General features: G+C 46.5%; 1 protein-coding gene across 1 annotated transcript in view; it reads right to left on the bottom strand.

The window, feature by feature from the left end:
- Positions 1 to 22664, bottom strand: part of MYO5B (myosin VB) — a 341711-nt gene that overhangs the window by 129254 nt on the left and 189793 nt on the right. The window contains exons 5-9 of the mRNA XM_049620078.1: positions 20218 to 20374; positions 13298 to 13441; positions 11887 to 11968; positions 6507 to 6614; positions 2850 to 2959 (exon numbers count right to left, since the gene is read on the bottom strand). Coding sequence (XP_049476035.1) covers positions 2850 to 2959; positions 6507 to 6614; positions 11887 to 11968; positions 13298 to 13441; positions 20218 to 20374 — 601 coding nt within the window. The remainder of the gene's footprint in view (positions 1 to 2849; positions 2960 to 6506; positions 6615 to 11886; positions 11969 to 13297; positions 13442 to 20217; positions 20375 to 22664) is intronic.

Here is a 22664-nt window from a genome sequence, read left to right as displayed (position 1 = left end):
AGGCAGCCTACCCCACGCACCTGAGGAATAGACCCAAATCCATCTGAGACAGACGTGCACTAGTGGAGCACTTCCTGAGCATGTACTGCCTGCCCAGCACTGCGCTAGGTGCTGCCGGGGACATCAGCATGGGGAGGACAGCCTCAGCTCAAGGTGGGCTGGAAGGCACAGGGCTGGCAGTGGTACAGGGGACACACGGGCTGGGGCCCAACGTGGCCCTGTCATTAACTGTTATGATCTCTCTGGGCCTTAGTTTTTCCAACCCTGTTAAGTGACAGGGTTACCCAGAAAGCCCACTCTGGCTCCAACAACAAGGATAACCGGCAAGAACTCAATCACACGTGAGCCCTGGGCTAAGGTAGCTCATGTCGGTTGCACTGTGCACATAAGGAAGCAGACTTAGAAGCGTTAACTATCAGTAAGTGGCAGAACCAGGATTTAACACCCTGGCAGTCCTGACTCAGAGCTCTCACGTGTTCTCCACACAGCCTCTAATTGGAGGACAATGAAAGACCAAGTAACTGTGCTCAAAAACCTGACTTCCTGTTAGCTCTAGGAGATAGGTATCCCAGCTTCTACCTGTCAGACTTCCTCCCACCTCCCCTCCATAACTGTGTCCTCCGTCCACCCTTCTCCAAGTGTAAGCCTCGGTATCCCCACCTTCCTGCAGTGTTTACAGAAACACTCAGCAGGTGCCAACATGTGTCAAGTTGGAAAAGAGAACACATCAGACACGGCCCTGGAGTTTAGTCGGGGAAACCGGCATTGATCAAATAGCCAATCAGGCACCTACCAAGTGCTGGGCACCATCCTGGGTGGTAGAGATACAATAATTAAGAAACAGTAGCTGCCTTTGTAGATTGTGGACTCCCTCAAGGGAGAGAGACATGCGGCAAACCACCCCACGGAAAATGCAAAATTGCAACCATGCTAGGCACCATGCGGAACTGGTACAGATGCTGTAGAAATCCATGATGGGGGAGGAGGAGACTGGGGGCGGGGGGGGGGGGGGGGAGTGTTGAGAACGTGTGTCACCTTTCCTGTACCTCACCAACCCAAACCAGGAGTTTCTCAAAGCAAATGTTTCTAGTATCAGCTGTCCCGGACACCAGGACATACACAGCTGCCCTAAGAAACCAAGGGGCATTTACTGGGGTATGTGAGTGGGTTAGGCACAGACCCCTTAAATTTTTTTTTTTTAATGTTTATTCATTTCTGAGGGACAGAATGAGAGAGAGTGCAAGTAGGGAAGGGCAGAGAGAGAGGGAGACACAGAATTCGAAGCAGGCTCCAGGCTCTGAGCTGTTGCACAGAGCCAATGAGGGGCTCAAACCCATGAACTGCGAGATCATGACCTGAGCTGAAGTTGGACGCTTAACCGACTGAGCCACCCAGGCACCGACCCCTTCTGCCTTCCTCACAAGGAAAAAGACATGGGAGCAATAGTTCACTGGCCTGAAGGCCTCAGTCTCAGGGAGTGCTTGGCTCGCACTGGGGGCCCATTCCCCACACTGCCAAGGCACAGGGCCTCCTTGCATCACCCAGGTGCTCTCAGCACCATTGCTGCCAACCTCACTGCCCACCCACCCAACACACACACCCCAATGTTACAGTGACACCCCGATGGTCACCTGACACTGCTCAAGCTCCAACGTTCCCTCCTTTCAAACTGAGCCCAGGTGCATGAGCCTCAAAGCTCTCGCTAGAGAGCTTGGAATCTCGCTAGAGAGCATGGAATCTAAGCTAGAGAGCTTAGATTCCATGCTAAGGATGGTGGCAGCCTTGATGGGCCCAGGAGACCTCCCACTCCCAAGACCATTTCTCTTTCAGGGAAAATGCATGGGGCAGTGGGGAGGGGATGCCAGATGCCAACTACAGTTCAGGTCTTCCTCTCTCTAAAGACAGGGCCAATTTCAACTTCTGATAAGCCTTAACTCCAAGCAAACAGCAGGAAATAAGTATTTGTTCAATTGAAAAAGCATCAGGTGTGAGTGGCATGGACACATGCCCACATTTGTACTCTATAGTATCGTCTTCTGTCTTTTCCCAAGATCCAGGTTTCTAAACTCTACATCCTTGGGAACAAGAATTATACTTTGTATCTCCCCAAGACTTAGCCGCTAAGGGGCTGAGGAAAGGTCTATAATCAACAGTTGCAGATTCACTTATTAAGAGGAGAGACTAGACTGACCCAAATACCAGAGCGCACACCCCAGCTGCTGTCTCTAGGACCGCACTGGTACCCACTCCAACACCCACCCATTTTTTTTTTTTTTTAATGTAGCACATATCTGGTGCTACATTGGGCACCAGGAAAATAACTGTCACTATGAGCATTTTTGGAGTAATTCACAGTTTATAATACTTTCGCATAGATGTCTCAATATTCTGCATCACACTGTCAAAATCTTGCTAAGTGTGGTTATCTTTTGTCCACCCAGTTAGATTGTAAGCTCCTTGGAGACAGTCCTTCATCTCCTTCCTGATGTCCAACATGATGTCCATCCCTTTGCTGCATGGACCTTAGTCACGAGTTCAGAAAGTACTCATGGGTTGGTAACACTCTGTAGAATTCCATGGACCTCAGTGTACTTGGAAAAGCAATCCATTAAAAAAAAGTATTTAATAGCCCCTAAATTCCCTCCCCTCGGTGACAGAAATTTGATGGCAACTGATTTGAAAAGGATGTGTTCTTTTAAAAAATTATCAGTAAGAACAGAAGCCATTATTGTTAAGAATAAATAACCTCTGAGAGTCCTCTGAGTGTAAAAACACATTTCAGTTGTATAAAACTGTAAGAGCAGAGTAAATTGTGTATGTTTTATCTTGGGTGTTGGTGTGCAACTTACTGATATACTACAGGAATCACCATCACGCTCAGCCTGAATCTCCACATTTCCAAGGTGCAGGATAGAAGCAATTATCTTAAAAATGCTTATCTGATGGGACTCTCTCACTCCTGAAAAAAAGAAGAATGAATGACACTTAACATCCATGGTAGGATAGAAAGGACATTTTACCCTTTTTTTAAGGACTTAAAAATTTTTTTTCCTTGATTTTCCTTCCTGGGCCAACGACTCCTAAAATGATCCAGGCTCCTCACCATGTAATTACCGCTCATAGTAACAGCTCAGAGGGCAAAGGGGCTCCCTGGGCTAAAAGGGAAATATCCTCACTCTGATTGTCTTGTTCAAACCAGATGGGTTATGCTACCATTTTAACTTCTCTAAGAGCAAAGGAGAGACAGCAATCACACAGACTCATTTTCGTCTTCATCTCGACCGAATACTTTATGGATGTTTTCATGAGTTTAATAACAATGGCCATTTATCTGTAGTCACTTCTCTCCAAACGCAATATCCAGCAAACATCTGTGTCCCACATCCCAAGTGCCAACGGGGGAGGAAGAGGAGAAACTTCTGGAAGTGCTGTTGTTGGAGCTGGACAGCCAGCTGGCTCTCAGCTGGGGCCGTGCTCCATGCTCCTTCAGTTACAGACACACCGGACCTGCAGCCGCTGGGGCAGCAAACACCTGATGCCGCATTTGAGTACCTAAGTTATCAAAGACATGCATGATCTCTTAAAATTTATCTTTAGATTTAAGGCGTTATTTATTTTTGAATACAAAATCAGACCTATAAAAAAACAGGCTACAGAGTAACAGAACACTAGTTAACCTACCCACAGTTTAAGAAATAATACAGTGGTCTCCCATATTTCTCTCCAGCTGCAATTTTTAAGGCAATACTTTACTCAGGCCAAAAAAAAAAAAAAAAAAAAAAAGTGACACCAATATAAGTGGATGGTAAAGATGTCACCCACTAGGATTAAAAACCATCCACAAAGTGGACAACCCAAGCATGAACTGGACAAATGGATCCTAGACTTTATTAATGAGAGATGACCATTGCTGTTTAAGCTTCATAGGGGGAGGGGTTTATTTTTTAATATGAAGTTTTAAAATATACAAAGAAATAGCAATATAATGAATCCCTGTTCTTGCCTTGGCACACGGGTGGCTCAGGAACATGAATAATGGAAGTGAACTGACGGCTGTTACACAGACTGCCAGTATTCCCAAAGGTCTACAGAAATGCAGGAGCCATTCAAATATCTAGTTTCATTTAATCTAATTAAGAAACAAAGAGCTCGAGGCCAAAGAATTTACTGTAACTGATTAAGACTGAAGAAAATAAGATAGGTTAAAGGCCGGAGATTGTTACCCCAGACAAGACAGGAGGCTTGTACTAGGCTTTGGATCAGAGCTCAGAGTGTCCTGATCTCAAGTAAGTCCTCTTGGAAGTACTAGTCAGGAAGTGGGCATTTGGGCCTTCCCATTAAGGACAGATCGCTTTCCTCTCTCCTTCACTTATCCTTAAGAACTGATGCTTTGTCAATTTCCAAAGCCTTCACCACCCTGTCATGGTAGGAATGTAAGTCGTAGATATCAAATGACTATTAAATCCTAACAATAGTTAGGATTCCTGCACTAGTAAACAAAAACCAAACAATAAAACTGAAGGAGTAAAACGGGTTGGCAACCTATGACCTATAGCCCACAGTGTGTTTTTGTAAATAAAGTTTTACACCCATTCATTTACGTTGTGTCTCTGGCCACTTTCACACTACAGCAGCAAAGTTGAATAGCTGCTCCAAAAACCACGTGACTCAAAGGGCCCCAAGTAATATTTATAATCCTGTTTTTAACAAAGTTTGCCAAGCCCAGAGTAAAAAAGTAGACAAGTTTATTGAAGAGCAAAGAAGAAGGGCTTATTACAATAGATTTGCAAATGCCTTTTGCTTTGTGAACACAAGTACCCAGGTTTCTTAGAGGCCCTGGAGGGAACCAACTTCTCCCCCGATCAGTGTGTGCCCACTGCTCACAGTAGCAACACAGGGGCAGCCGCCAGGGGCCTCCTCCTGACAAACTGGGCAGACTGTTACCCTGCTTAGCATCAAGTCCCCTCCAAACCGGCTTCCCAGCTGAAGACTACAATGGTGAGGGGGTGTGGGAGAGGTCAGGGGTGCCACTTATCAATTTATTACCGGTTTCAAATCTGTCCCACTTTGTGATACTGGAGCTAGACCCTGTCAACATTTCCCCTTTGCCCATGGTGGAATGTCCAGCTTGGTCAAAGAGCACTGTAGTGACTCAGTGATGCACGAGCAGCAAGGAGACAGGCCTGTTCTTGGTTCTGGTCCGTTACAGTTATCATTCATCCCGGCAGCACGGCAACCTCCCCAGATGAGCCGCTGCGATGCCTGCAAGCCACGGTCTCCCCATTAGCAGCTGCTTCTGAGACCTTCTGGCTCCACCGCACCCTGGGGCACCTGCAGGCTCCCTGTGCAGACCGACCAGCAATGGCCACACCCTCCGGCAAGTTCCTTCACCCCATCTTGTGGTAACCACGGACTGACATCTCAGCCAGGCAACAACAGTTCCTGTACTAGCTGTTCTTCCTTGCCCTAAAGGGAGCAGCAATTCTTTTGCACCTGCTATTTCTGTACCCCTAAAATCCTCTTATACTTTTAATAATCTTTTAATAATCATCAACTGTTGGAATAACAGTGTGGCTTTTATGTCCCGATTATTTCACAGGTACCAAAGACAAACTGTGTCTACCCACTGGTTATCCAGAGAAGTGAATAGCACTGAGATTTCAGCACATGAAGTCCTGGTTCTACCCATATCGACCTTAGGGCAAGTCCTGGTTGGCCAGGTTTTATTTAGACATTGGGTAAGACTTGCCAGATTCCCACCAAAGAACCTAAGAAACGCTGCTCTGGGGTAGTCACGTGACTCACAAGCCAAATGTCTACCTCTGTCAGAAGGGGCTGGGGAAAAACACAAGGCCCATCCTGAGCAACTTCATGAATTACAGGCTGCTTTGCCAAACTTTGTTTTCTTCTGGCTGCAGGTCCCAGGACTTTATTCAACTTCCCAGTTAAGAAAGGGCAAGAGAGGAGTTTTCTCTCACTCTATGGCCCTTTATGCCCATAAAGACACAGAAATCTTGAAGAATTCTACTGTTACACTCTATACAGAAACAGTGACAACAGAAGTGACATTATGAGGGTGCCACCAGACCTTTATATAGTCTGTTTCCAACTCAGATCCCATGACTGAGGTACATGGGTGATTTGGTCCAAAAGACATGCTCTTTCTGCCAGAACACATGGCCTCTAAACCCAGACCACAGCACAGGAGGATGTAGCTCTTTTTCATTTTCCTCCACTGGCTTTGATGGCCTGAGGAAGCGAAAAGGGCTATCTTGCAGTGCCTGAGAGAGCAACTCACAATCCCTTATTTTTAAGGCCTATCAACAAAGCTGTTCTTCAACTTTGGAACCGAGGGTTGGGATGGAGTAAGAGTGGGATGACATTCACTGAGGGCAACAGGGCTTCCCCATCGGCTTATGAAGGTTGGCCAAGTGGGACACTGTCAGGCTTTTCTACTCTCCACGAAATCAATCCTCTGGGCCCGTTCCCACTCAGAAGCTGCTCACCGAGGAGTGTGAAGGCTTGCCGCGTCTTCTCAAAGTCCTCGGCATCATCGACACCCTCGATACACGTGTCTCTTCCCTGTGAGGTATAGAAGAAGTCCTCCGCGCATGCTGTGGGAGGAGAGGAGGAAAGGCATCCCGGTTTACCCATGATCACGACCCAAGAGGATTTCTACTCATCCCAGGTGAAGATTTACTCCCAGCCGCATGTGGAACCTTTCAAGGTATCACCTTTATTGACAATGGCAAATGGAGAGAAAACTGGATAAGGAAACAGAACGTTACACCATGCTGACCGAACGCACTGTTGTGTTTGTATAAAACCAGCATGTGAAAAACAGTGAATGAAATAGTCACAGGTAGTTCAATTTACAGGATTCATCGGGTTTTTTCTCAGTTGTTCTACCAAGTTGGGCACCCGAGTTCTTCAGACAGGTGAACAGAAGCGAATTCCTCCTCAGTCAGGCCTCTGATAACAGCCTGGGGGACAAGTGGCAAGGAGGGGTCTCAGTTCTGCCTTAGGAGTCAGAGCCAACCCCAGAAGGGGGGCAAAAATGCAACAAGCCCTGGGTAGTAGCCGCACAATAGGCTGGGAAGTCGGCATTTAGAGTAACAAGGGCACCTCGTCAGAATTACTTCAGAAAATCACATTTTCCACAAAATACAGTACCTTTGTGGAATACCACCCTGACCAGTGTTTAGAATTTCTAAATGTACAATGTTTGACAAGATGCCAAAGCTGGACACTGGCTGGTGTTCCTCTTCTCCTGTAAAGACCCAATTACTTCGCCTTGATCTGAGTTCATACCGTTTGAGCACGCATCAGTTAAACATGCATAGGGGCCATTTCATTGTGATTCCCGGTCCTCCTTCAACACCTTGATCTGCCTGTTTGATCCCGTAAGAATTTCTTGAGTCTCTTTCCTTGCTCCCCCTGTCATCACCGGGGTCTGACCTTCAGCACCTGCTGTCTGGGGACTGTTGCCAAAGACTAACCCAGTCTCCTTCCTTCTCCTGTCCTTTCGAGTCCACTTTCAAATTTCTGGTAACTCTGATCACACTGCAACCCTATCTAAAGCCCTTTAGAGACCCCCTCCCTATCCCTATGCCCCCAAGACAGGGGTCAAGCACCCTGAAAGGACCTCCAGGGTCTTTTGTGAAGCAGCTGCAGGTTCCTCCTCCTTCCCCTCTGGACTCAGGGCTGCCTCCACATCTCTGGTCTCAGATCCACCGGCTTCCTCACTGTCATTCCTCAGCTCTACTCTCGGTCCAGGCCCACAGGGGCCCCGCCCACCTCTCCTTTCTGGTCTCTTCCATTCCCCACCTTGCACCCTCTGCTCCAAGCCACACTCGTTGGGTAAGTGCACATTGCCAGGCCCAGCGAGGAAGTGGCAGAAGCCAGACCCAAGCCCTGCCCACACAGCCAGAGCCAGGACCCGCGCTGCCCACAGGGATGGGGCGCCGAGTATCAGTCATAGCTTATGACGGAAGGCTTCCTGGGGGAGTAGCCCAAACACACTTTGAGGACTAGAGCTGGGAGAAGAAGGACTTGAGCCCCGGGCTCACTGACAGCCACAGCAAAGGCGAACTGTTAGGAAGGAAGGTCTCTTTGGAAGGTGCCAAACTCACCTCTCTTATATCTAATCACCCCACAAGCTCTAGCACAGGACACAATAGTTTCCAAGGCTTATGAAAAGCATCCGTTCATTTTTCCTTTTCACTCACCTTTCAAAGTACCTCCTTTGATGATTTTGGCAGGGCCCACATGAAGATGATTGCACATATTTATTCCTATTTTTCAGACAAGCAAACTGAGGGACATAGGGCTTGAAGGGATCACTCAGACTCACCCAGACTTTGGCCAGGCCTGGGAGAGCCCACTACTTGGTCACCCGATTGTGGAGAGGGTTGTTTATGATATGGTTTTGTCATAAACACAACCTAACTCGTTGTCAAAAGTTATCAGCTGACACACCAGAAAAACAGGCACCTGAGACTCCAAAGGAAGGCACCAGACCTCTCTGCTGGAGGAAAGGAGGCAGTTTCAGCATCTACCAAGACCCTTCATGGTCAACCACCAGGGCCTACGACCTGATGTTCTGAGTCAGACCCCCCACCTTCCCTGCTGCCAGTTCCCAAACTCAGGCCCACCAGGGGAACCTCCTCTGGCTCAGGCTCATCACTGCAGGGGTCCCCTGGGTCAGTTACAGCTCACTCTACTAAATGATTTGAATCCAATCAAGATTATCAGCTTTTAGGTTTGCAATCGCCTGTGTCCCCCCTTCACACTCCAGACCCTTGTAAGAGACATCCCAACAGAAGGTTCTCTGCCATCTGCTTAGCCACCCTGGATCCTGGCTCTCCTTTCCAGCCTATGAAGTCATCACTGACCATCTCATCTGAGCAACGTCTCTTATCTTCCAGTTTGGCTCTCTCTTTACTCAGCATTTCCAAGGAGAAATATACCACAAAGCCCCCTAGTAACTGGCTCAACAGGCAGATGCTGGGTCAGTGTATAGACCACTGAGGAAGTGTGAGGCCAGTGATTAGAGCAGCAGACCGACCATCAGGGGCCACGACCGAGGGCTAGCACTTCACCTGGGAGGCTATGTTCTAACTGTGCGAGAGAGACTTTTTATAAAACTATCAATAGAAGTGGAAAAGAATTTATTCCTCATTACCTAAGAGCTATATTTAAGGAAATATAAGCCCACTATACCTCTTTTTACCATCATTTGTTCACACTGCAGACACTTACTGGAGTACTTTTCTTTAAATCTCATCCTGAGGTCATTTTAATGCAATAGGCCACCAACAATAGGGTAGGGCAGAGGGAAATACAGACGACTGGCTGCAAATCTGCTCCCCTATGCTCAGACAAATGCACAAAACTCTTGCTGGGCCAAGGGTCTTGCAGAGACGTCTGTATACTTGAGTAGCATGTTTTAGGTGAAGAAAAGGGAGAAGGAGGCAAGGCAGTCTAAATATCCACTAGGGGTGCGCCTGGGTGGCTCAGTCGGTTAAGCGTCCGACTTCGGCTCAGGTCACAATCTCGCGGTCCATGAGTTGGAGCTCTGCGTCAGGCTCTGGGCTGATGGCTCAGAGCCTGGAGCCTGCTTCCGATTCTGTGTCTCCTTCTCTCTCTGCCCCTCCCCCGTTCATGCTCTGTCTCTGTCTCAAAAATAAATGTTAAAAAAAAATTTTTTTAAATAAATAAATAAACAAAATATCCACTAGGAACCACTGGCCAGTCCCTCATTTACTTCAGGTTTCCAGCCACTCAGCCAGGGTTATCAGCAGAACTAAATATCAAGCTTCAGAGCTCACAGCCAATGCACCCACGAGGCCGAACACAGCTGCACCCCTGAGCACAAGAGCACATCAACACCTCTCAGCTTCCTTCCAAGATGTTCTTGGGGGGGCACACATAGGTATAACAGTGCAAGAAATGGGTCAAATTGGGTAGTTTTCAACTGCTCCAGAGGCCCAAGGAAGAGGCCAAGAGAAAGAATATGGAAAAGCTATTTTTTGTTTTTTAATTCAGTGCACTTGTGTAAGTGCAAAAAAAAATTAGGATTTTTTTTCCTAATCCTTAAAGTTACATTTGGGATACAATGGTCCAAATACAAAGGATCTCGCCAGAACTTGTTTATTTTTCTACAAAAATGACCTTTAAAAAAGTTTTGATCCCCTGCAGGCTGGCTCTGAGAAGTTTAGCTGGGCTCATGTCCCCACTTTGGGAAGGAAAGAGGTGGGGGGACAAAGCCCTTAGCGTGGCCTACATTCCTGGTCACTTGCGGCCATAAGCCAACATCAGAGCCCAAGGTGCCAGCTCAGGGAGGTGCTCATCAAACAAGGCTTGTACCGGTCCCTCCTTGTCCTCAAGAAGTTGATAGCTTCAGTGGGGGAGATTCAGATTTGTAAACATTTACTTCCCTGGGGAACCTTCTGACCCATCTCCGCTATGCTTCACTCAGCATACCCTTCTCTCAGCATACCCTTCTCTCTCTGCACTGTAACTGACTGTAAGCTAATCAAGGGCAGGGCCCACGACGGTTATGCTCAGCACTACACCCGCAGTACCTACCACCACCTTCGTAGGGTTCAATGAATAAGAGAAGGACCCAATGCTAAACTGCGTGCCCAGGTACCAAATGCTGCAGGAACTCATAAGTGAGGCAGAGAGTTAAGAGCGCAGACTGAGGTTTGAACCACTTGGTGTGTTTTAGCTACTCAGAGCACAGGCTGGAGCTGTCAGAGGGGGATCTGGTGTTGGGCCCTCAAGACAGCTAGGATTTGGGTCACGAACAGCAAAGCCCCAGCAGTCTATTTCTCTCACAGTTGCACAAAGACCAACCAGCCTCTGTCTAGACACCCAGCTCGTCGTCACGCCATCTGCTTCTACTGAACCTGCCCTCACCTAAAAGACACCCAAGAGACCAGAGACAGGACACCTGGCACACACAAGATGCTGCACGGCCCCCAGGCTTGCCTACATCACACGCATCTGTCAGGAGATGGCTTTGAGGACTCCAGCCCGGAGTCCATCAATATTCCTTACAAAGTCCCAGGGCTCGGAAGGGGGAAAGCCCCAGGCTCCAGGCCCCAAGCCTAGGCCCTCCGTTGGTGGCATCTCGAATTAAAGCCTGCTTACTCCTCTTGCTTTGCCCTAGCTCCATGTCAACAGCCTCCAGGCAAACTAAACTTGCCGACAGCCTGCGGCACACAGTGTTAGCAGACAACTGAAAGGTTGTCTTTTTATCTCATGGCAACAGCCAGGTGACTCAGTGGAGAGGCGCTTTTAGTCATTCCGTGTCGCCTTGCGACGCTCCCGTGCGTGGGTGCCACAGCGCCCCACCTGCTCAGAAGAAACCAGAGTCGCCTCAGCCTAACGCCATCATATCCTGTGCCATCCAGCCGTACGTCTTCATCCTGCTCCGGCCTCTCCCTGCCTCCTTTTCTTCATCTCCATCCTTGAAAGGGACCTAAAACTCACTAGCTCAATTACACGATGTGCCTTAGCTAAATCTCTAGATCCTCACGGTGGGGACACACTTTTTGCAAAGTTTAAAGTGGGAACATTTTTCAAAACAATGCATGGAAAGTATTTTGCGTTCTGCAAAATACTGTTCTGCCCCCTGCCTCTGATCCTCTCAAATGTTTTCTGTGGCAGGCAACCTGGGTGCAATTAGCCCAATTTTATGGATCGAGTACTGATGCTCAAAGAGGTCTGGGGAGACATGCCCACGTAGAGGCAGAGCTGGGACAAGAACCCACGACGGAGGGCTTTGAGCAGAGCACCCTTCCTCCAGTCCGTGCCTCCAGATGTAGCACCAGGTGCTGCAGCAGCCCACCCGAGGACAGACACACGCATGTTACGTACTCAGTGCAAGCTCCTTAAATTCCGGGAGACTGGCGGCAGCACAGAGCTGGTAAAAGATGTGGTAATTCCGCTCATCATCTGCCTGAAGGAGGGAAAAAGTTAAACAGGTTTAGGGCAGTGACCCCCAAGATCGTCCCCTCACTTGTTCTAATCCCAGGGTCCGGAGGTCACATGACAGAGGTCAGGACTTCTGCTCAGGTTTTCCTCCACACCCTCTGCCACCTTCACTTCCCACCCCTGGACTTCTCTTTCACTATTATGGGGCCTTCTTCAAGCCTCAAGATTTTTACCTCTCGTGTATTTTTTCTCCCAAATAGAACATCACTGCTCTTTCGCCAATAGTGGAATGGTCAGACAACACACACTTGCTCAGATATCCGTGTTGCCTGGCTCATGTTGCACAGATCATAACTTGCCTGCAGTAGGCTCCCATTCTCCCCTGGGAGGCTTGGGACTAAGTCAGAGCTATGCCCTTGCCCATGATGACAGGCTGGGGCAGTCACATCAAGTCCAAGACAGAGACAGGACTTAGAGCACTCAGGCTACACCTGTGTTAAGTTGGCAGAGTGGTGGCGGTGGGGGGAGCTTCAGGAGGCCTGAGCAAAGGAATAAGGAGGTTCAAGGAGTATTCAGAGAAGAGTCTGGACAGAGTCACAGCCAGATCAGACCTGTACCCAGCACAGTAGGCTGTTTACTTTGCTGCGGTGAGATAAGGATATGGGGCTATTGAACCAAAATTTGGGAGGTGGAGAGAAAGCCTGAACAAAGGGAAAAAATTAATAAAACTAGTTAAAAAAAATCATTAGATGTTTGTTAAGCATCAGCATGTAGACCGGCATCTCTGAGAAACAGCTGAGGCTGTTTTGGATGTCCCCTCTGCCGAGGGTCGGGGTGGGAAGAGGGTGTGGCTGGCTCAGACCAGGACACGCACCATCCCAGTTCAAGTACGGGACCATTGAAGGGGGTCTGGAGGAGGACAGTTTTTGGGCTAGGTGCATGTCCAAGTAGTGTTTTTTTGTGTTTTTAAAAATATAACCTACAAAGTAAGGTTCCTGGGGAGGGCTGAAGCCCAGAGACCCCGTACAACAATCCTCTAATCCTAAGATTACAACCCACAAAGAATAGGACCATCTTATTCTTCACCTATCTCTGGTATCTAGCATGTAACAGGCACTCATTAGGTTTGTTGACTGAAACTGAAAACAATACCCACTTCAAAACAATACTGGGTAGATGACCATAGTATTCGAACAAACCCTTTTTGATGAAAGGAAAGAAAACCACAAGAACAAGCGTATCCAATTCCACTTCCAAAAGAGGAGGTGCTCTCTGGGCACAGGAGGTGGACAAGGGGGCAAGTAAACGTCATTCATGGGAGAAAGTACAAAGAAGCCCACGTCCCACCACTCACCTGAAAGACCACTCTGGACTTCTCCAACAGGTAGGTCCTCATGTTGGCCCCAATGATGTGGTACCTTTTATCAAAGCCAATCTGAATGTACTTCCCAAAACGGCTGCTGTTGTCATTGCGAGTGGTTTTAGCATTTCCAATGGCCTGCACAGAACAAACAGAAGGAATGCAAAACCAGGAAAGCTTTCTTGACCTCAAGGTTGTAGGTCTGTGGCAGCATCTCCCTTCCCCCCACCCCCCCCCCCACTTCCTTACAGGGCCTTCCCCTACCATTGGGATGACAACAAGCTGAGCTAAAAACAAAAGTTCATTTCCTGCCTCCTTTACTCCTAAGAATGGCCAGTGAGAGTAAGGACTGGATTGGTGAACTCTGTCAAGTTATCCTACCTGGAATGTGCATATGATGGCTACATGAAGGAAAGGTCTAGAGAATCACCGAGAGCACCATTCTGAGCACTACTTGAGCTATTAAACCAAAGCCAGTATCCAAGAGCTCTGAATTTTTTTGAGACACACAAACCTTAGTGTGCTCTGATCAGACCTCCATGACAAAGCAGTCAAATGTCATTCCAAGCTGATAAACTATATTTCCAAGAAAGAGACCAAAGATCAACCATCATCTCTGCACCTCATCACTAGATCAAATCAGGAAGACATCACCCTCTTGGTACCATTTCTTATGCAGCTGTAGGGGCACCATTCAAAACAGCAGACATTTATTTATTTACATTTAATGTTTATTTATTGTGTGAGAGAGAGAGATATCCCAAGCAGGCTCCACACTGTCAGCATGGAGCCCAATGCAGGGCTCGAACCCAAGAACTGTGAGATCATGACCTGAGCCGAAACCAAGAGTTGGATGCTTAACCAAATGAGCCACCCAGATGCCCCCAGAGGATAATTTAAAAGGTGAGTGGCTAAATAACCTGGCATGATTATTCACTTTCTATAAAACATCACATTGCTAATAAATTGGTAATGAATATATTAATATTTTAGTCCCTCTCACATGTTTACATTCTTAGGTGGTTGAAAAATATCCACTATACGTTTTCAGTTGTCGAGAAAATGTGTGGCACACAGAGGTTGAAAAAAAATGTAAAATCCCATTCCACCCTCTACCCCTTCTCAGCCAAATCCAAGTTACCAAACTACTGGGATCTCTGGACATCCTAAAACTACACGAGGCTTAGCTGGCATCTGTTATTAACAAGGCAAACACCACAGCTGAAAGCAAATCACTGTGTAAAAGATTACAATAAGAGGGGCACCTGGGTGGCTTAGTCAGTTGAGCATCCGACTCTGGCTCAGGTCATGACTGCACAGCTCATGGGTTCGACCCCAGTGTAGGGCTCTGTGCTGACAGCTCAGAGCCTAAAGCCTGCTTTGGATTCTGTGTCTCCCTCTCTCTCTACCCCACCCTCCCCACTCTTGCTCCATCTCTCAAAAATAAACATTAAAAAATTTTTAAAAGATCACATTAATAAATGCTCATGGAAACGTTCCATTCCTATTTTTGAGGTGAGCAAGTGAGACCTTCAGGCACGCAACCATTCACTCGCAGAAACCAAAGAGCCTAGCTTGCACTAAGGAAGCTATTCAGTCCAAGAGTGCCTGCACCCTACATATCCAATTCACCATCCAAGTACACCGAGTGTTCTGTCCCAAATGTGCACCAATAATCCAGCCTCAATTTAATCAAGTCTCTGAATTTTACTGCCCTTTTACAGGAAACATAGGGGAGAAAGGGAACATATTACCAACATCATGAGGATACAATTAGCAAAGTCCAGTTTGTGGAAAATTCCAAAAGATAACCTTGTTTCCATAAGTACGTTTCTATTTCAAAATGTCAAAATATTCAAATTCCATGATTTGTAAAGCAGCAACAAGAGCCTCTGCCCTACTGAGACCACCCCCTGTAACGGCCTAGGGAGTGCTTGCCCAGGGCCTAACGATCACCGTCAAAAGATCTATCCTTCTCACCTCACGAGGGCTGTTTTGAGAAATGATAGACCTGTAAGTACTTTCAAAAGTATGTAACATCACCCACAAAAAGGTTATTTATTACCGCCAACCCATAAACTCAACCTAGGTAGGAAGGACTCCCAACTTGTGTGTAAAGGTCTCACTTGATTTTTGTGGCTAGATTTTTCTGGAACAGACCAAAAACAACAAAAAAAGCAAAAATGATGCAAGTGGTTAAAATCTGGAAAATGAGCAATGCTACAGCAGGAAATTCTCACACACACACACACACACACACAACTCACGTGACCAATAAACCTAAGAAAAGACAACCTCAGCAGTCAAAGAACTGTAGATTAAAACAGCAGCCCAGAGGAGCCACAGCAAAGAACTTTGACACTACAGAAGGAGGAGGGTGTGAGGACAAATGAACTCTCCTACGTTGCCGGCTCACATGGAAACAGGAACAACCATCCTGAAAAGTAACTGGACCTATCTAGTAAAATTGAATATACACACACCTAACGGGCAACTCTATCTTTAAGTATCACCTGGAAAAATACCCAAGTGTACACGTGGGTAAGCACAAGAATGTTCTAGGCAGGTTGTATTTAACAATAAAAAAAGAAATCCATCCTAAATGCACACGAGTAGGGGAACAGATAAAGTGTAGTGTGTTCACACAATGGGACACTATAAAGCTAGTAAAAGCTAGAGTATGATTCATGGATAAATTTAAAAGATGTTGAGTGGAAAAAGTTGCAAAAATGACAGAATACACTACCATTCACATAGGACATAAGAGGACCACCTTCTTCATTGTTTATGCATATGCAAATATGTAGTGAGACCAAATGGCCCGGAATAACTTCAGTAGGATTAGGATTATACAATATGAGAGACATACCCATAGTGTGGAAGCACAAGGAAGGGAGCTATTAGCCATGCCCAGCACAACTGGAATGGCTTTAAGGAGTGTAAATTGAGGGTCTTCAAGGGTGAGTAGAATCTGATAGCAGGGAGGGAGGGGGTTCTAGTGATGGATATGGTGTGGGCAAAGGGACAGGGCACCTGAGTGTAGGATGGCCAGAGTGTGTTGATACGAGACAAGAGCAAAGTTACTTTGGGTGCAGACTCTCATATGAATAGGTTAATAGTTGTAGGCCTTGTTTCTTGAGCTTAAAAAAAGTCAAATCCCCAAAATTACATAGTAAGTGGTCTTAGTTTATATTGTGTGTGCTCATTGTACCCCTCGCCCCCCTTCCTCCCAGGATGGGGGAGCCTCTGGCCCCTGGACTTGTGTGCATGCAGACTCTGGTCATCCCAAGAAGCTACATGATGCATCTGGTCTGGACTTGGTTCTGTCCCTGCTCTAACAGTCTCTTGATTACCAATATCCTTTTAATCAGTGCAGACTTGTGAGCAAATCGCTGCCGGGAGGCTGGCAAGCTCTTACACAGAGTGGGGGCAGAGAGCTCTGGCACAGAGAGTAAATCATCCCAACCCACCCTCGAGTCGCCTTTAATTCAAACAACTGCCACTTAGTGCAGCTGGCTGGGGATTCCACCGTCTCAGATTGTCCTCAACTCTGTCTCCCCAGGAGGCGGCTGCAGTTGCCAGGGTGCAGAAATAATGAGATGATCGAGGAGCATAACTGATCGCTCAGCCAGGAGGTGCCGTCCTGAGCTGGGACAGGGGCAGAGTCGTCAGTCATCAACTGTCTCCTGATTAGGACAAACTTGTGTTGCCTATAACCCTCGGAGGAGCCACAAAGCTGACTGGGCTTCCTGACACAAGGACCCAGCTAGACTCCAAAGTCATGAAAAGTTCAGTTTTAGCACCGTAGAAGCTGCTTTCTCTGCTCAACAACAACACTTCCTAACCCACCCAGAGTTCTTTCCTGGCTGGGATTCTTCCTTTCCACATTTATATCCAAGATTTCTCTCAAATGTAACACTTAAAGGTCAAGGGACAGTCTCTAAGATGACCACGTTCTGTAGTTTGACAGACTGAGCCCTAAGGAATTACCCAGATGGTTTCCAAAGTACCAATTTGCACAAGGCAGAAATTTAACATTGTGCATCCAAACCACTGTAGCATTTAGTTACGTGACATCGTGCATGAGGAGGCTGCTTTGTGTGTACATTCCCCTTTAGACTTTAGCAAGTGAACCACATTGTGTGTTTTGGGGAGTGTGTGTTGTTCTCACATTTCTCCCATGCCAAAGTACCCTGAATCCCCAGCAATGCACCAGCCCATTCAGGACATAATAGATATTGAAATGTTAGATCTTTTTAGATTACTATAATTTAAAAAAACATTCCCCAAATAGGAACTCCGATGCCTGCATGCTACTGTCCAGTGGCATTATTCACACTGGCCAAAAGGTGAAAACCCAATGATTCATCAACAGAGGAATGAATTAACAAAATACAGCATACCCACACAGCAAAATGTCATCCAACCATAAAAAGCAAAGACATGCTCCTACATCCTACAACATGGATACACTTGGAAAACATTAGGTGAAATAGGTCAGACACAAAAGAACAAATGTTGTGTGATTCCACTTATAAGAGGTACCTAAAACAGGCAAATTCATAGACACAGAAAGTAACAAGTACAAATTGGGATGATGAAAAAGTCCCGGAAATGGATGATGGTGATGGTTGCATAACACTGTGCATGTCCTTAATTCAATTGTTCATGTAAAATAATTGAAATGGTATATTTTATGTATGTTTAACTACCATAAAACAAGTTTAAAAAATCTTGTCTTGAACATGTTTAATGTGGTGATCTACCTTCATTAAATTATCATCTCGACTAAAATTACTTTGTTCAGTCGCCAGAGAGAACTTACCTTCTCTGTTTTACCTAGAAGAACTATATACTGCTTCCAAAAGAGGCAGCATTCTGTAGCTTTGAAAACTTACTACCTTAAAAATGCACTGAGGTTTGAAACTCAGGAGCAAAGGAAAGGCTGAAAGCCTGGCTTCACTCCCATTTGAGATGAAACATGATGTTAACTGTAGATTACAATCTTAGCTGCCTCAATTCATAGGTGCACAGATGGATGGTCCAGGGTAGGCCGAAGCCATGGTCCACCACATTCTGAATGGAAGCCATGGCCAGGCCACCATCTTGGGCTTAGAATAAATGCTATGAGCAAACAGGCTATCAACAAGTTGAATGTCCAACACTATTGGCATGTTTCCAGCCAATAAGGCAGTTCATAAAAAAGCTCAATGATATGGGGGATAAGGTTTATGACTGCAATACTCAGTGAAACAACTGAAAGGAAACAGACCCAAATGTTGAACAATCCTCAGCAAGCTGTAGGGTTAGGCAGGGACTTATTTCCTTTTACTCGTCCATATTTTCCAGTGAGCCCTTACCTTTTTCATAGGCCAATGGTTCTCAAACTGTGGTACTCAGACCATCAGAATCACCACCACCTGAGAACTTAATAGAAAGGCAAGTTTTGGGACCCCTACCCCAGACCTTCTGAATCAGAAACACTGTGGGTGAATCCAGCAATCTCATTTAACAAACCCTCCAGGTGATTCTGATGCAGTCACGTTTAAGAACTATTGTAACAGAATAAAAGTTTTCCTGTTCACATCTGTTTAATAAAAATGCCTCCAACTGTATTGACCATTTCCCAATCCATATAAGAACAGTATGGAAACTGGCTTTTGTTGAATTGTTAACGAATATATTGTGTTCTGTCAGTAGACAGAGAATGCAAGTTCTACAAGATAATCCAACCGTGTAGTCAGGAGACTATGCCTGTAAAAGCCATGAATTCCTATGAACTGAGACTCAGAATTTACTACAGCACTTGGTAAAGGAAGAGGGGGGGTGGTGGAGAGGGGATCTGGGAAGGTCCAGGCAGGTTCTTGTTTCCTCCAGCTCCAAAAGAATCTGAGAGACCAATCATCTTGGTGACTTGGCTCTTAATCGATGGGGCTCAAGGCACTGCAGAGAAATCTAATGCTATTTTGGCAGCTTTCAGTCTCAAATGAATTTTTCCTAAAACAAAGGAGCTGCCCCAAACTGGCAGGGGGCCGATTCCTACCAGACTGTAACCTAGACGATAATCAAGAGCCTCCATTTCAGAGGCAGGAAACCAAAGCTGGCCAGAGACTGCGTGCCCATTTAGATCTACTTTATCAGAATTAAGTTTTTATGGAGGAAAGAAAGAGAGAAAGAGAGAAATGGAGCTGTGACCCTAAAACATGATGAGTTACAGCAGGATCTAAGTTTTAGCAAATCTCTCTGGCCTTGTGCTTGTACTGACTGCTCTGAGGCTGGGGGTGAGGAGTCAAGATCCAGACAGAACCCAAGCTGGCCAGTTCATGCCATCATTGGTAACTGCTTTCTGAGGATCAATAGATTCTGTGTCACTGCATAGCTTTTGGTCCCACCCTTCCCGTCAACCCCCAAATAAAATAAAATGTCCAAATGTTTTTAGGAGAAAAAAGGAATCTTCTACATAGTCTTCCCACCCCCGCCCAAGCAAATTGCCCTCCTGATCCAGCAGACCTTCAAGCATTGGATGGTTCAGGTGAAATGCAGATTTGCTAACACATGATGGCAGGAGGGGAGGGGACCAGCAGCAGAGGGGAAGGTAGAATGGAGGGACATTCACTAGAGCATCCAGCAGAGTCAAGGGACAAGGAGGACAGGAAAAGGACACTCCACTCTATACTAAGGACTTGAAAGGCACTACCAGCTTAGAGTACTCCCAATTCTGTGGTCTTAGGGGCACCTTGGAATTTTTTCCTCAGTTGTAGACAATGGACTCTCAGGGGAAGCACGAATGTGGGCACATGCACCACTTCTAAGGATTCTTGTGGGCAACCACATAAGGCTGGACACCCAGCAGTCTTGCTGCCAGAGGAAGCAACTCCAGCCAGAAAAGCCAAGTACATTTGGAAAGGCTTTACCTCCATGATGGGACTGGATGCCAGGACCTTCTCTTCAATGTTGGTGTCACTGGCTGAGCCACCAACCGTGGCAAAATAGCGCATGGCATACTTGGCTGACACAGTCTTGCCGGCTCCAGACTCCCCGCTGACTATGATGGACTGGTTCTTCTCATCTCTGGAAGGAAAGAGCTCTGGTCACTTACTTGCTGTGGAAAAACTGTTGCCTTCCAGGGGCTCTGTTGACAAGGGCCCGAGCCCGAGAGAATCTTGCCTTCTTTTAATGATAACAATGAAGAACATTGCCAAAACAGTCTGCCCTCCCTCGGAGGCTTCCACAAGATCCACAAACAGGAGAAGGAAGAGTTTAGCAAAGGGCTTACAAATAGCACATACCCTTCCTAAGGGCCCTCAAGAAGGGAGGCACAGCCAGCCGGTCATGCTTTCACTTCCTCTCTGGATGCAGCACACCCTAAAACATTTCTCTATGCACATACACACACTTGTGCACACACACACACCCTGAGAATTTACATATATGCCTTTTCAGGTATACAGTCTCACCTTTTGATTCTGTAACATGCCCATCTTGTGCCACTGCAAATGTAATTTTTCAAAAGCAAGGGTCTTTTGTGTTTGAGCCGGAAGATATGGTTTTGAATTTCTTATTCATACGTATGTATCATAAAAGCCACCAGATGCTATTAACCACCAGACTGATCTTGCTCCAAGTTTATCAGAAATGAGATGAAACAGCTATCAATTGCAGTCAGAGGGATTTCAGTAAGACCAAATGGAAAGGGGAAAGAAGATACTCTCCCTCAGATATAAATGCATCTATATTTATCCCTTTAAAACAGATAGCAGAATGAGTGACAAGTAATGGCAAGAGCAGCCTCTCAGGCCTCTAAGGAACATGGACGTTCAAGCAGAGAGAGAGAGAGAGAACAAATGTTTGGGAAACAGGTTTGGCAAACAAATGGCTTGTAAGGGCTATACTCAGCCATCTACATCCAGCTCACAAATCCACTGCCAGGAGGACACGTTGCTCTCCGTCTCCAGTCCCTCTAGAGCACATGGCACAAAATATATACTCCTAGAGATTAACCATCGCCCCACTTCCAGAGGAGAAAACCTAGGAACGTGGAAGTGAGTTTAAAACACAGACCTCCTAGCACTGGCCCACTACTACTACCAGCTCCTGTGGCTTCCTGGGCAGAGCAGGCTACGGGCAGAAGGAACAAAGAAGCACCACAGGCTGCTCATTATCAACCCAAGTAGACTGCAGCTTATCAACAAGGGGAACAAATACCGGCCCTGCTTCTGATCTGGATCAACAGCCAAGAAGTGGGGAAGCAGCGTGAGGACACCGATGTCAACCAGAGGACGACTGGAAAGATAGGAGAGATCTGGGCTAGGCGTGGGAGCCCCAAGTAGGCTCAGGTGTGGTAGCTGGGCTGAAGAAACCCTAACCCATAGCCACCATTCAAGTGCAGCAAAGAGCAATGTGGTCTCAGCTCACACAAAATCATCAAATGGGGATGGATCTGAGTGAATACCGTTGGCCAGAGACACCATTAAGATGGGGGAAAAAATGGACGCTCCAAATTGGCTATACAAGCAATTACTTGAAAACATGTAAATCCCACCAAATATGTGGAGGGAAAACAAGGGGCTTTCTGAGATCTCTTCTAGTTCTAGGATATCCCTGTTGTCATTAGAGTGTCTTTTTTTTCCTCCCCTTGTTTCTGAGAAATCTTTACATTGAAAGATGCTGTATAAAGAAGCCTGTAGCAGATGCTTGTGTTTCCCATGTTCACTGAATTTCATAGGACTTCCACCGGACCCTGCGGATAACAACAGGTGTCACCTCTCTTCTCAATACTTCACAATAAACTCCCTAGAAAAGAGCTCAGAAGCACAGCCCTCCCAGACAACTAAGAGTATTAGCAGCTGGACCTCGACCGTGAACACTCTGAAACAGACCTGAGCTTGACGCCATCTTTAAGACAACCTATAACTGCCAGAAGGAGAACTGAATTGCAGGAGCCACACCCACAGGCTTGGAGTTTTGTGAAAGCCTCTACGTTCGACCTAAAATAAATCGATAAGCACAGGATGCATCTGAGCCTTAGTCCTGAGCAGAGGATCACATGCAAAGGAAAAGTAACGACTACCCAAAGAACTCAGGAAGGTTCTCTGGGAGCTACATATGGATGCCAGGAGAGAAGGAGCCAGAGCAGTGGGGGCAGGGGTGAGGGCTGCCAGGCTCCCTGAGGCAGCAGCACACACAGCAAACTGGAGACACAGAACACGCTCTGGGGCATGACAACGTGTGGACAATGGCATTAGTGCTAACTGCTGCCTAATTTGATGGATATTAGATCTGATGTTGACATGTAGGCTAAAGTCAGGTAAGTTCACTTTTTCTTAAAGCTTATTTGTGTGTGTGTGTGTGTGTGTGTGTG

Source organism: Panthera uncia (assembly GCF_023721935.1).
Source record: "Panthera uncia isolate 11264 chromosome D3 unlocalized genomic scaffold, Puncia_PCG_1.0 HiC_scaffold_8, whole genome shotgun sequence".
Lineage (NCBI taxonomy): Eukaryota > Metazoa > Chordata > Mammalia > Carnivora > Felidae > Panthera > Panthera uncia.
The sequence above is the reverse complement of the archived record's forward strand: the minus strand, read 5'-3'. Positions and strand labels throughout refer to the sequence as shown.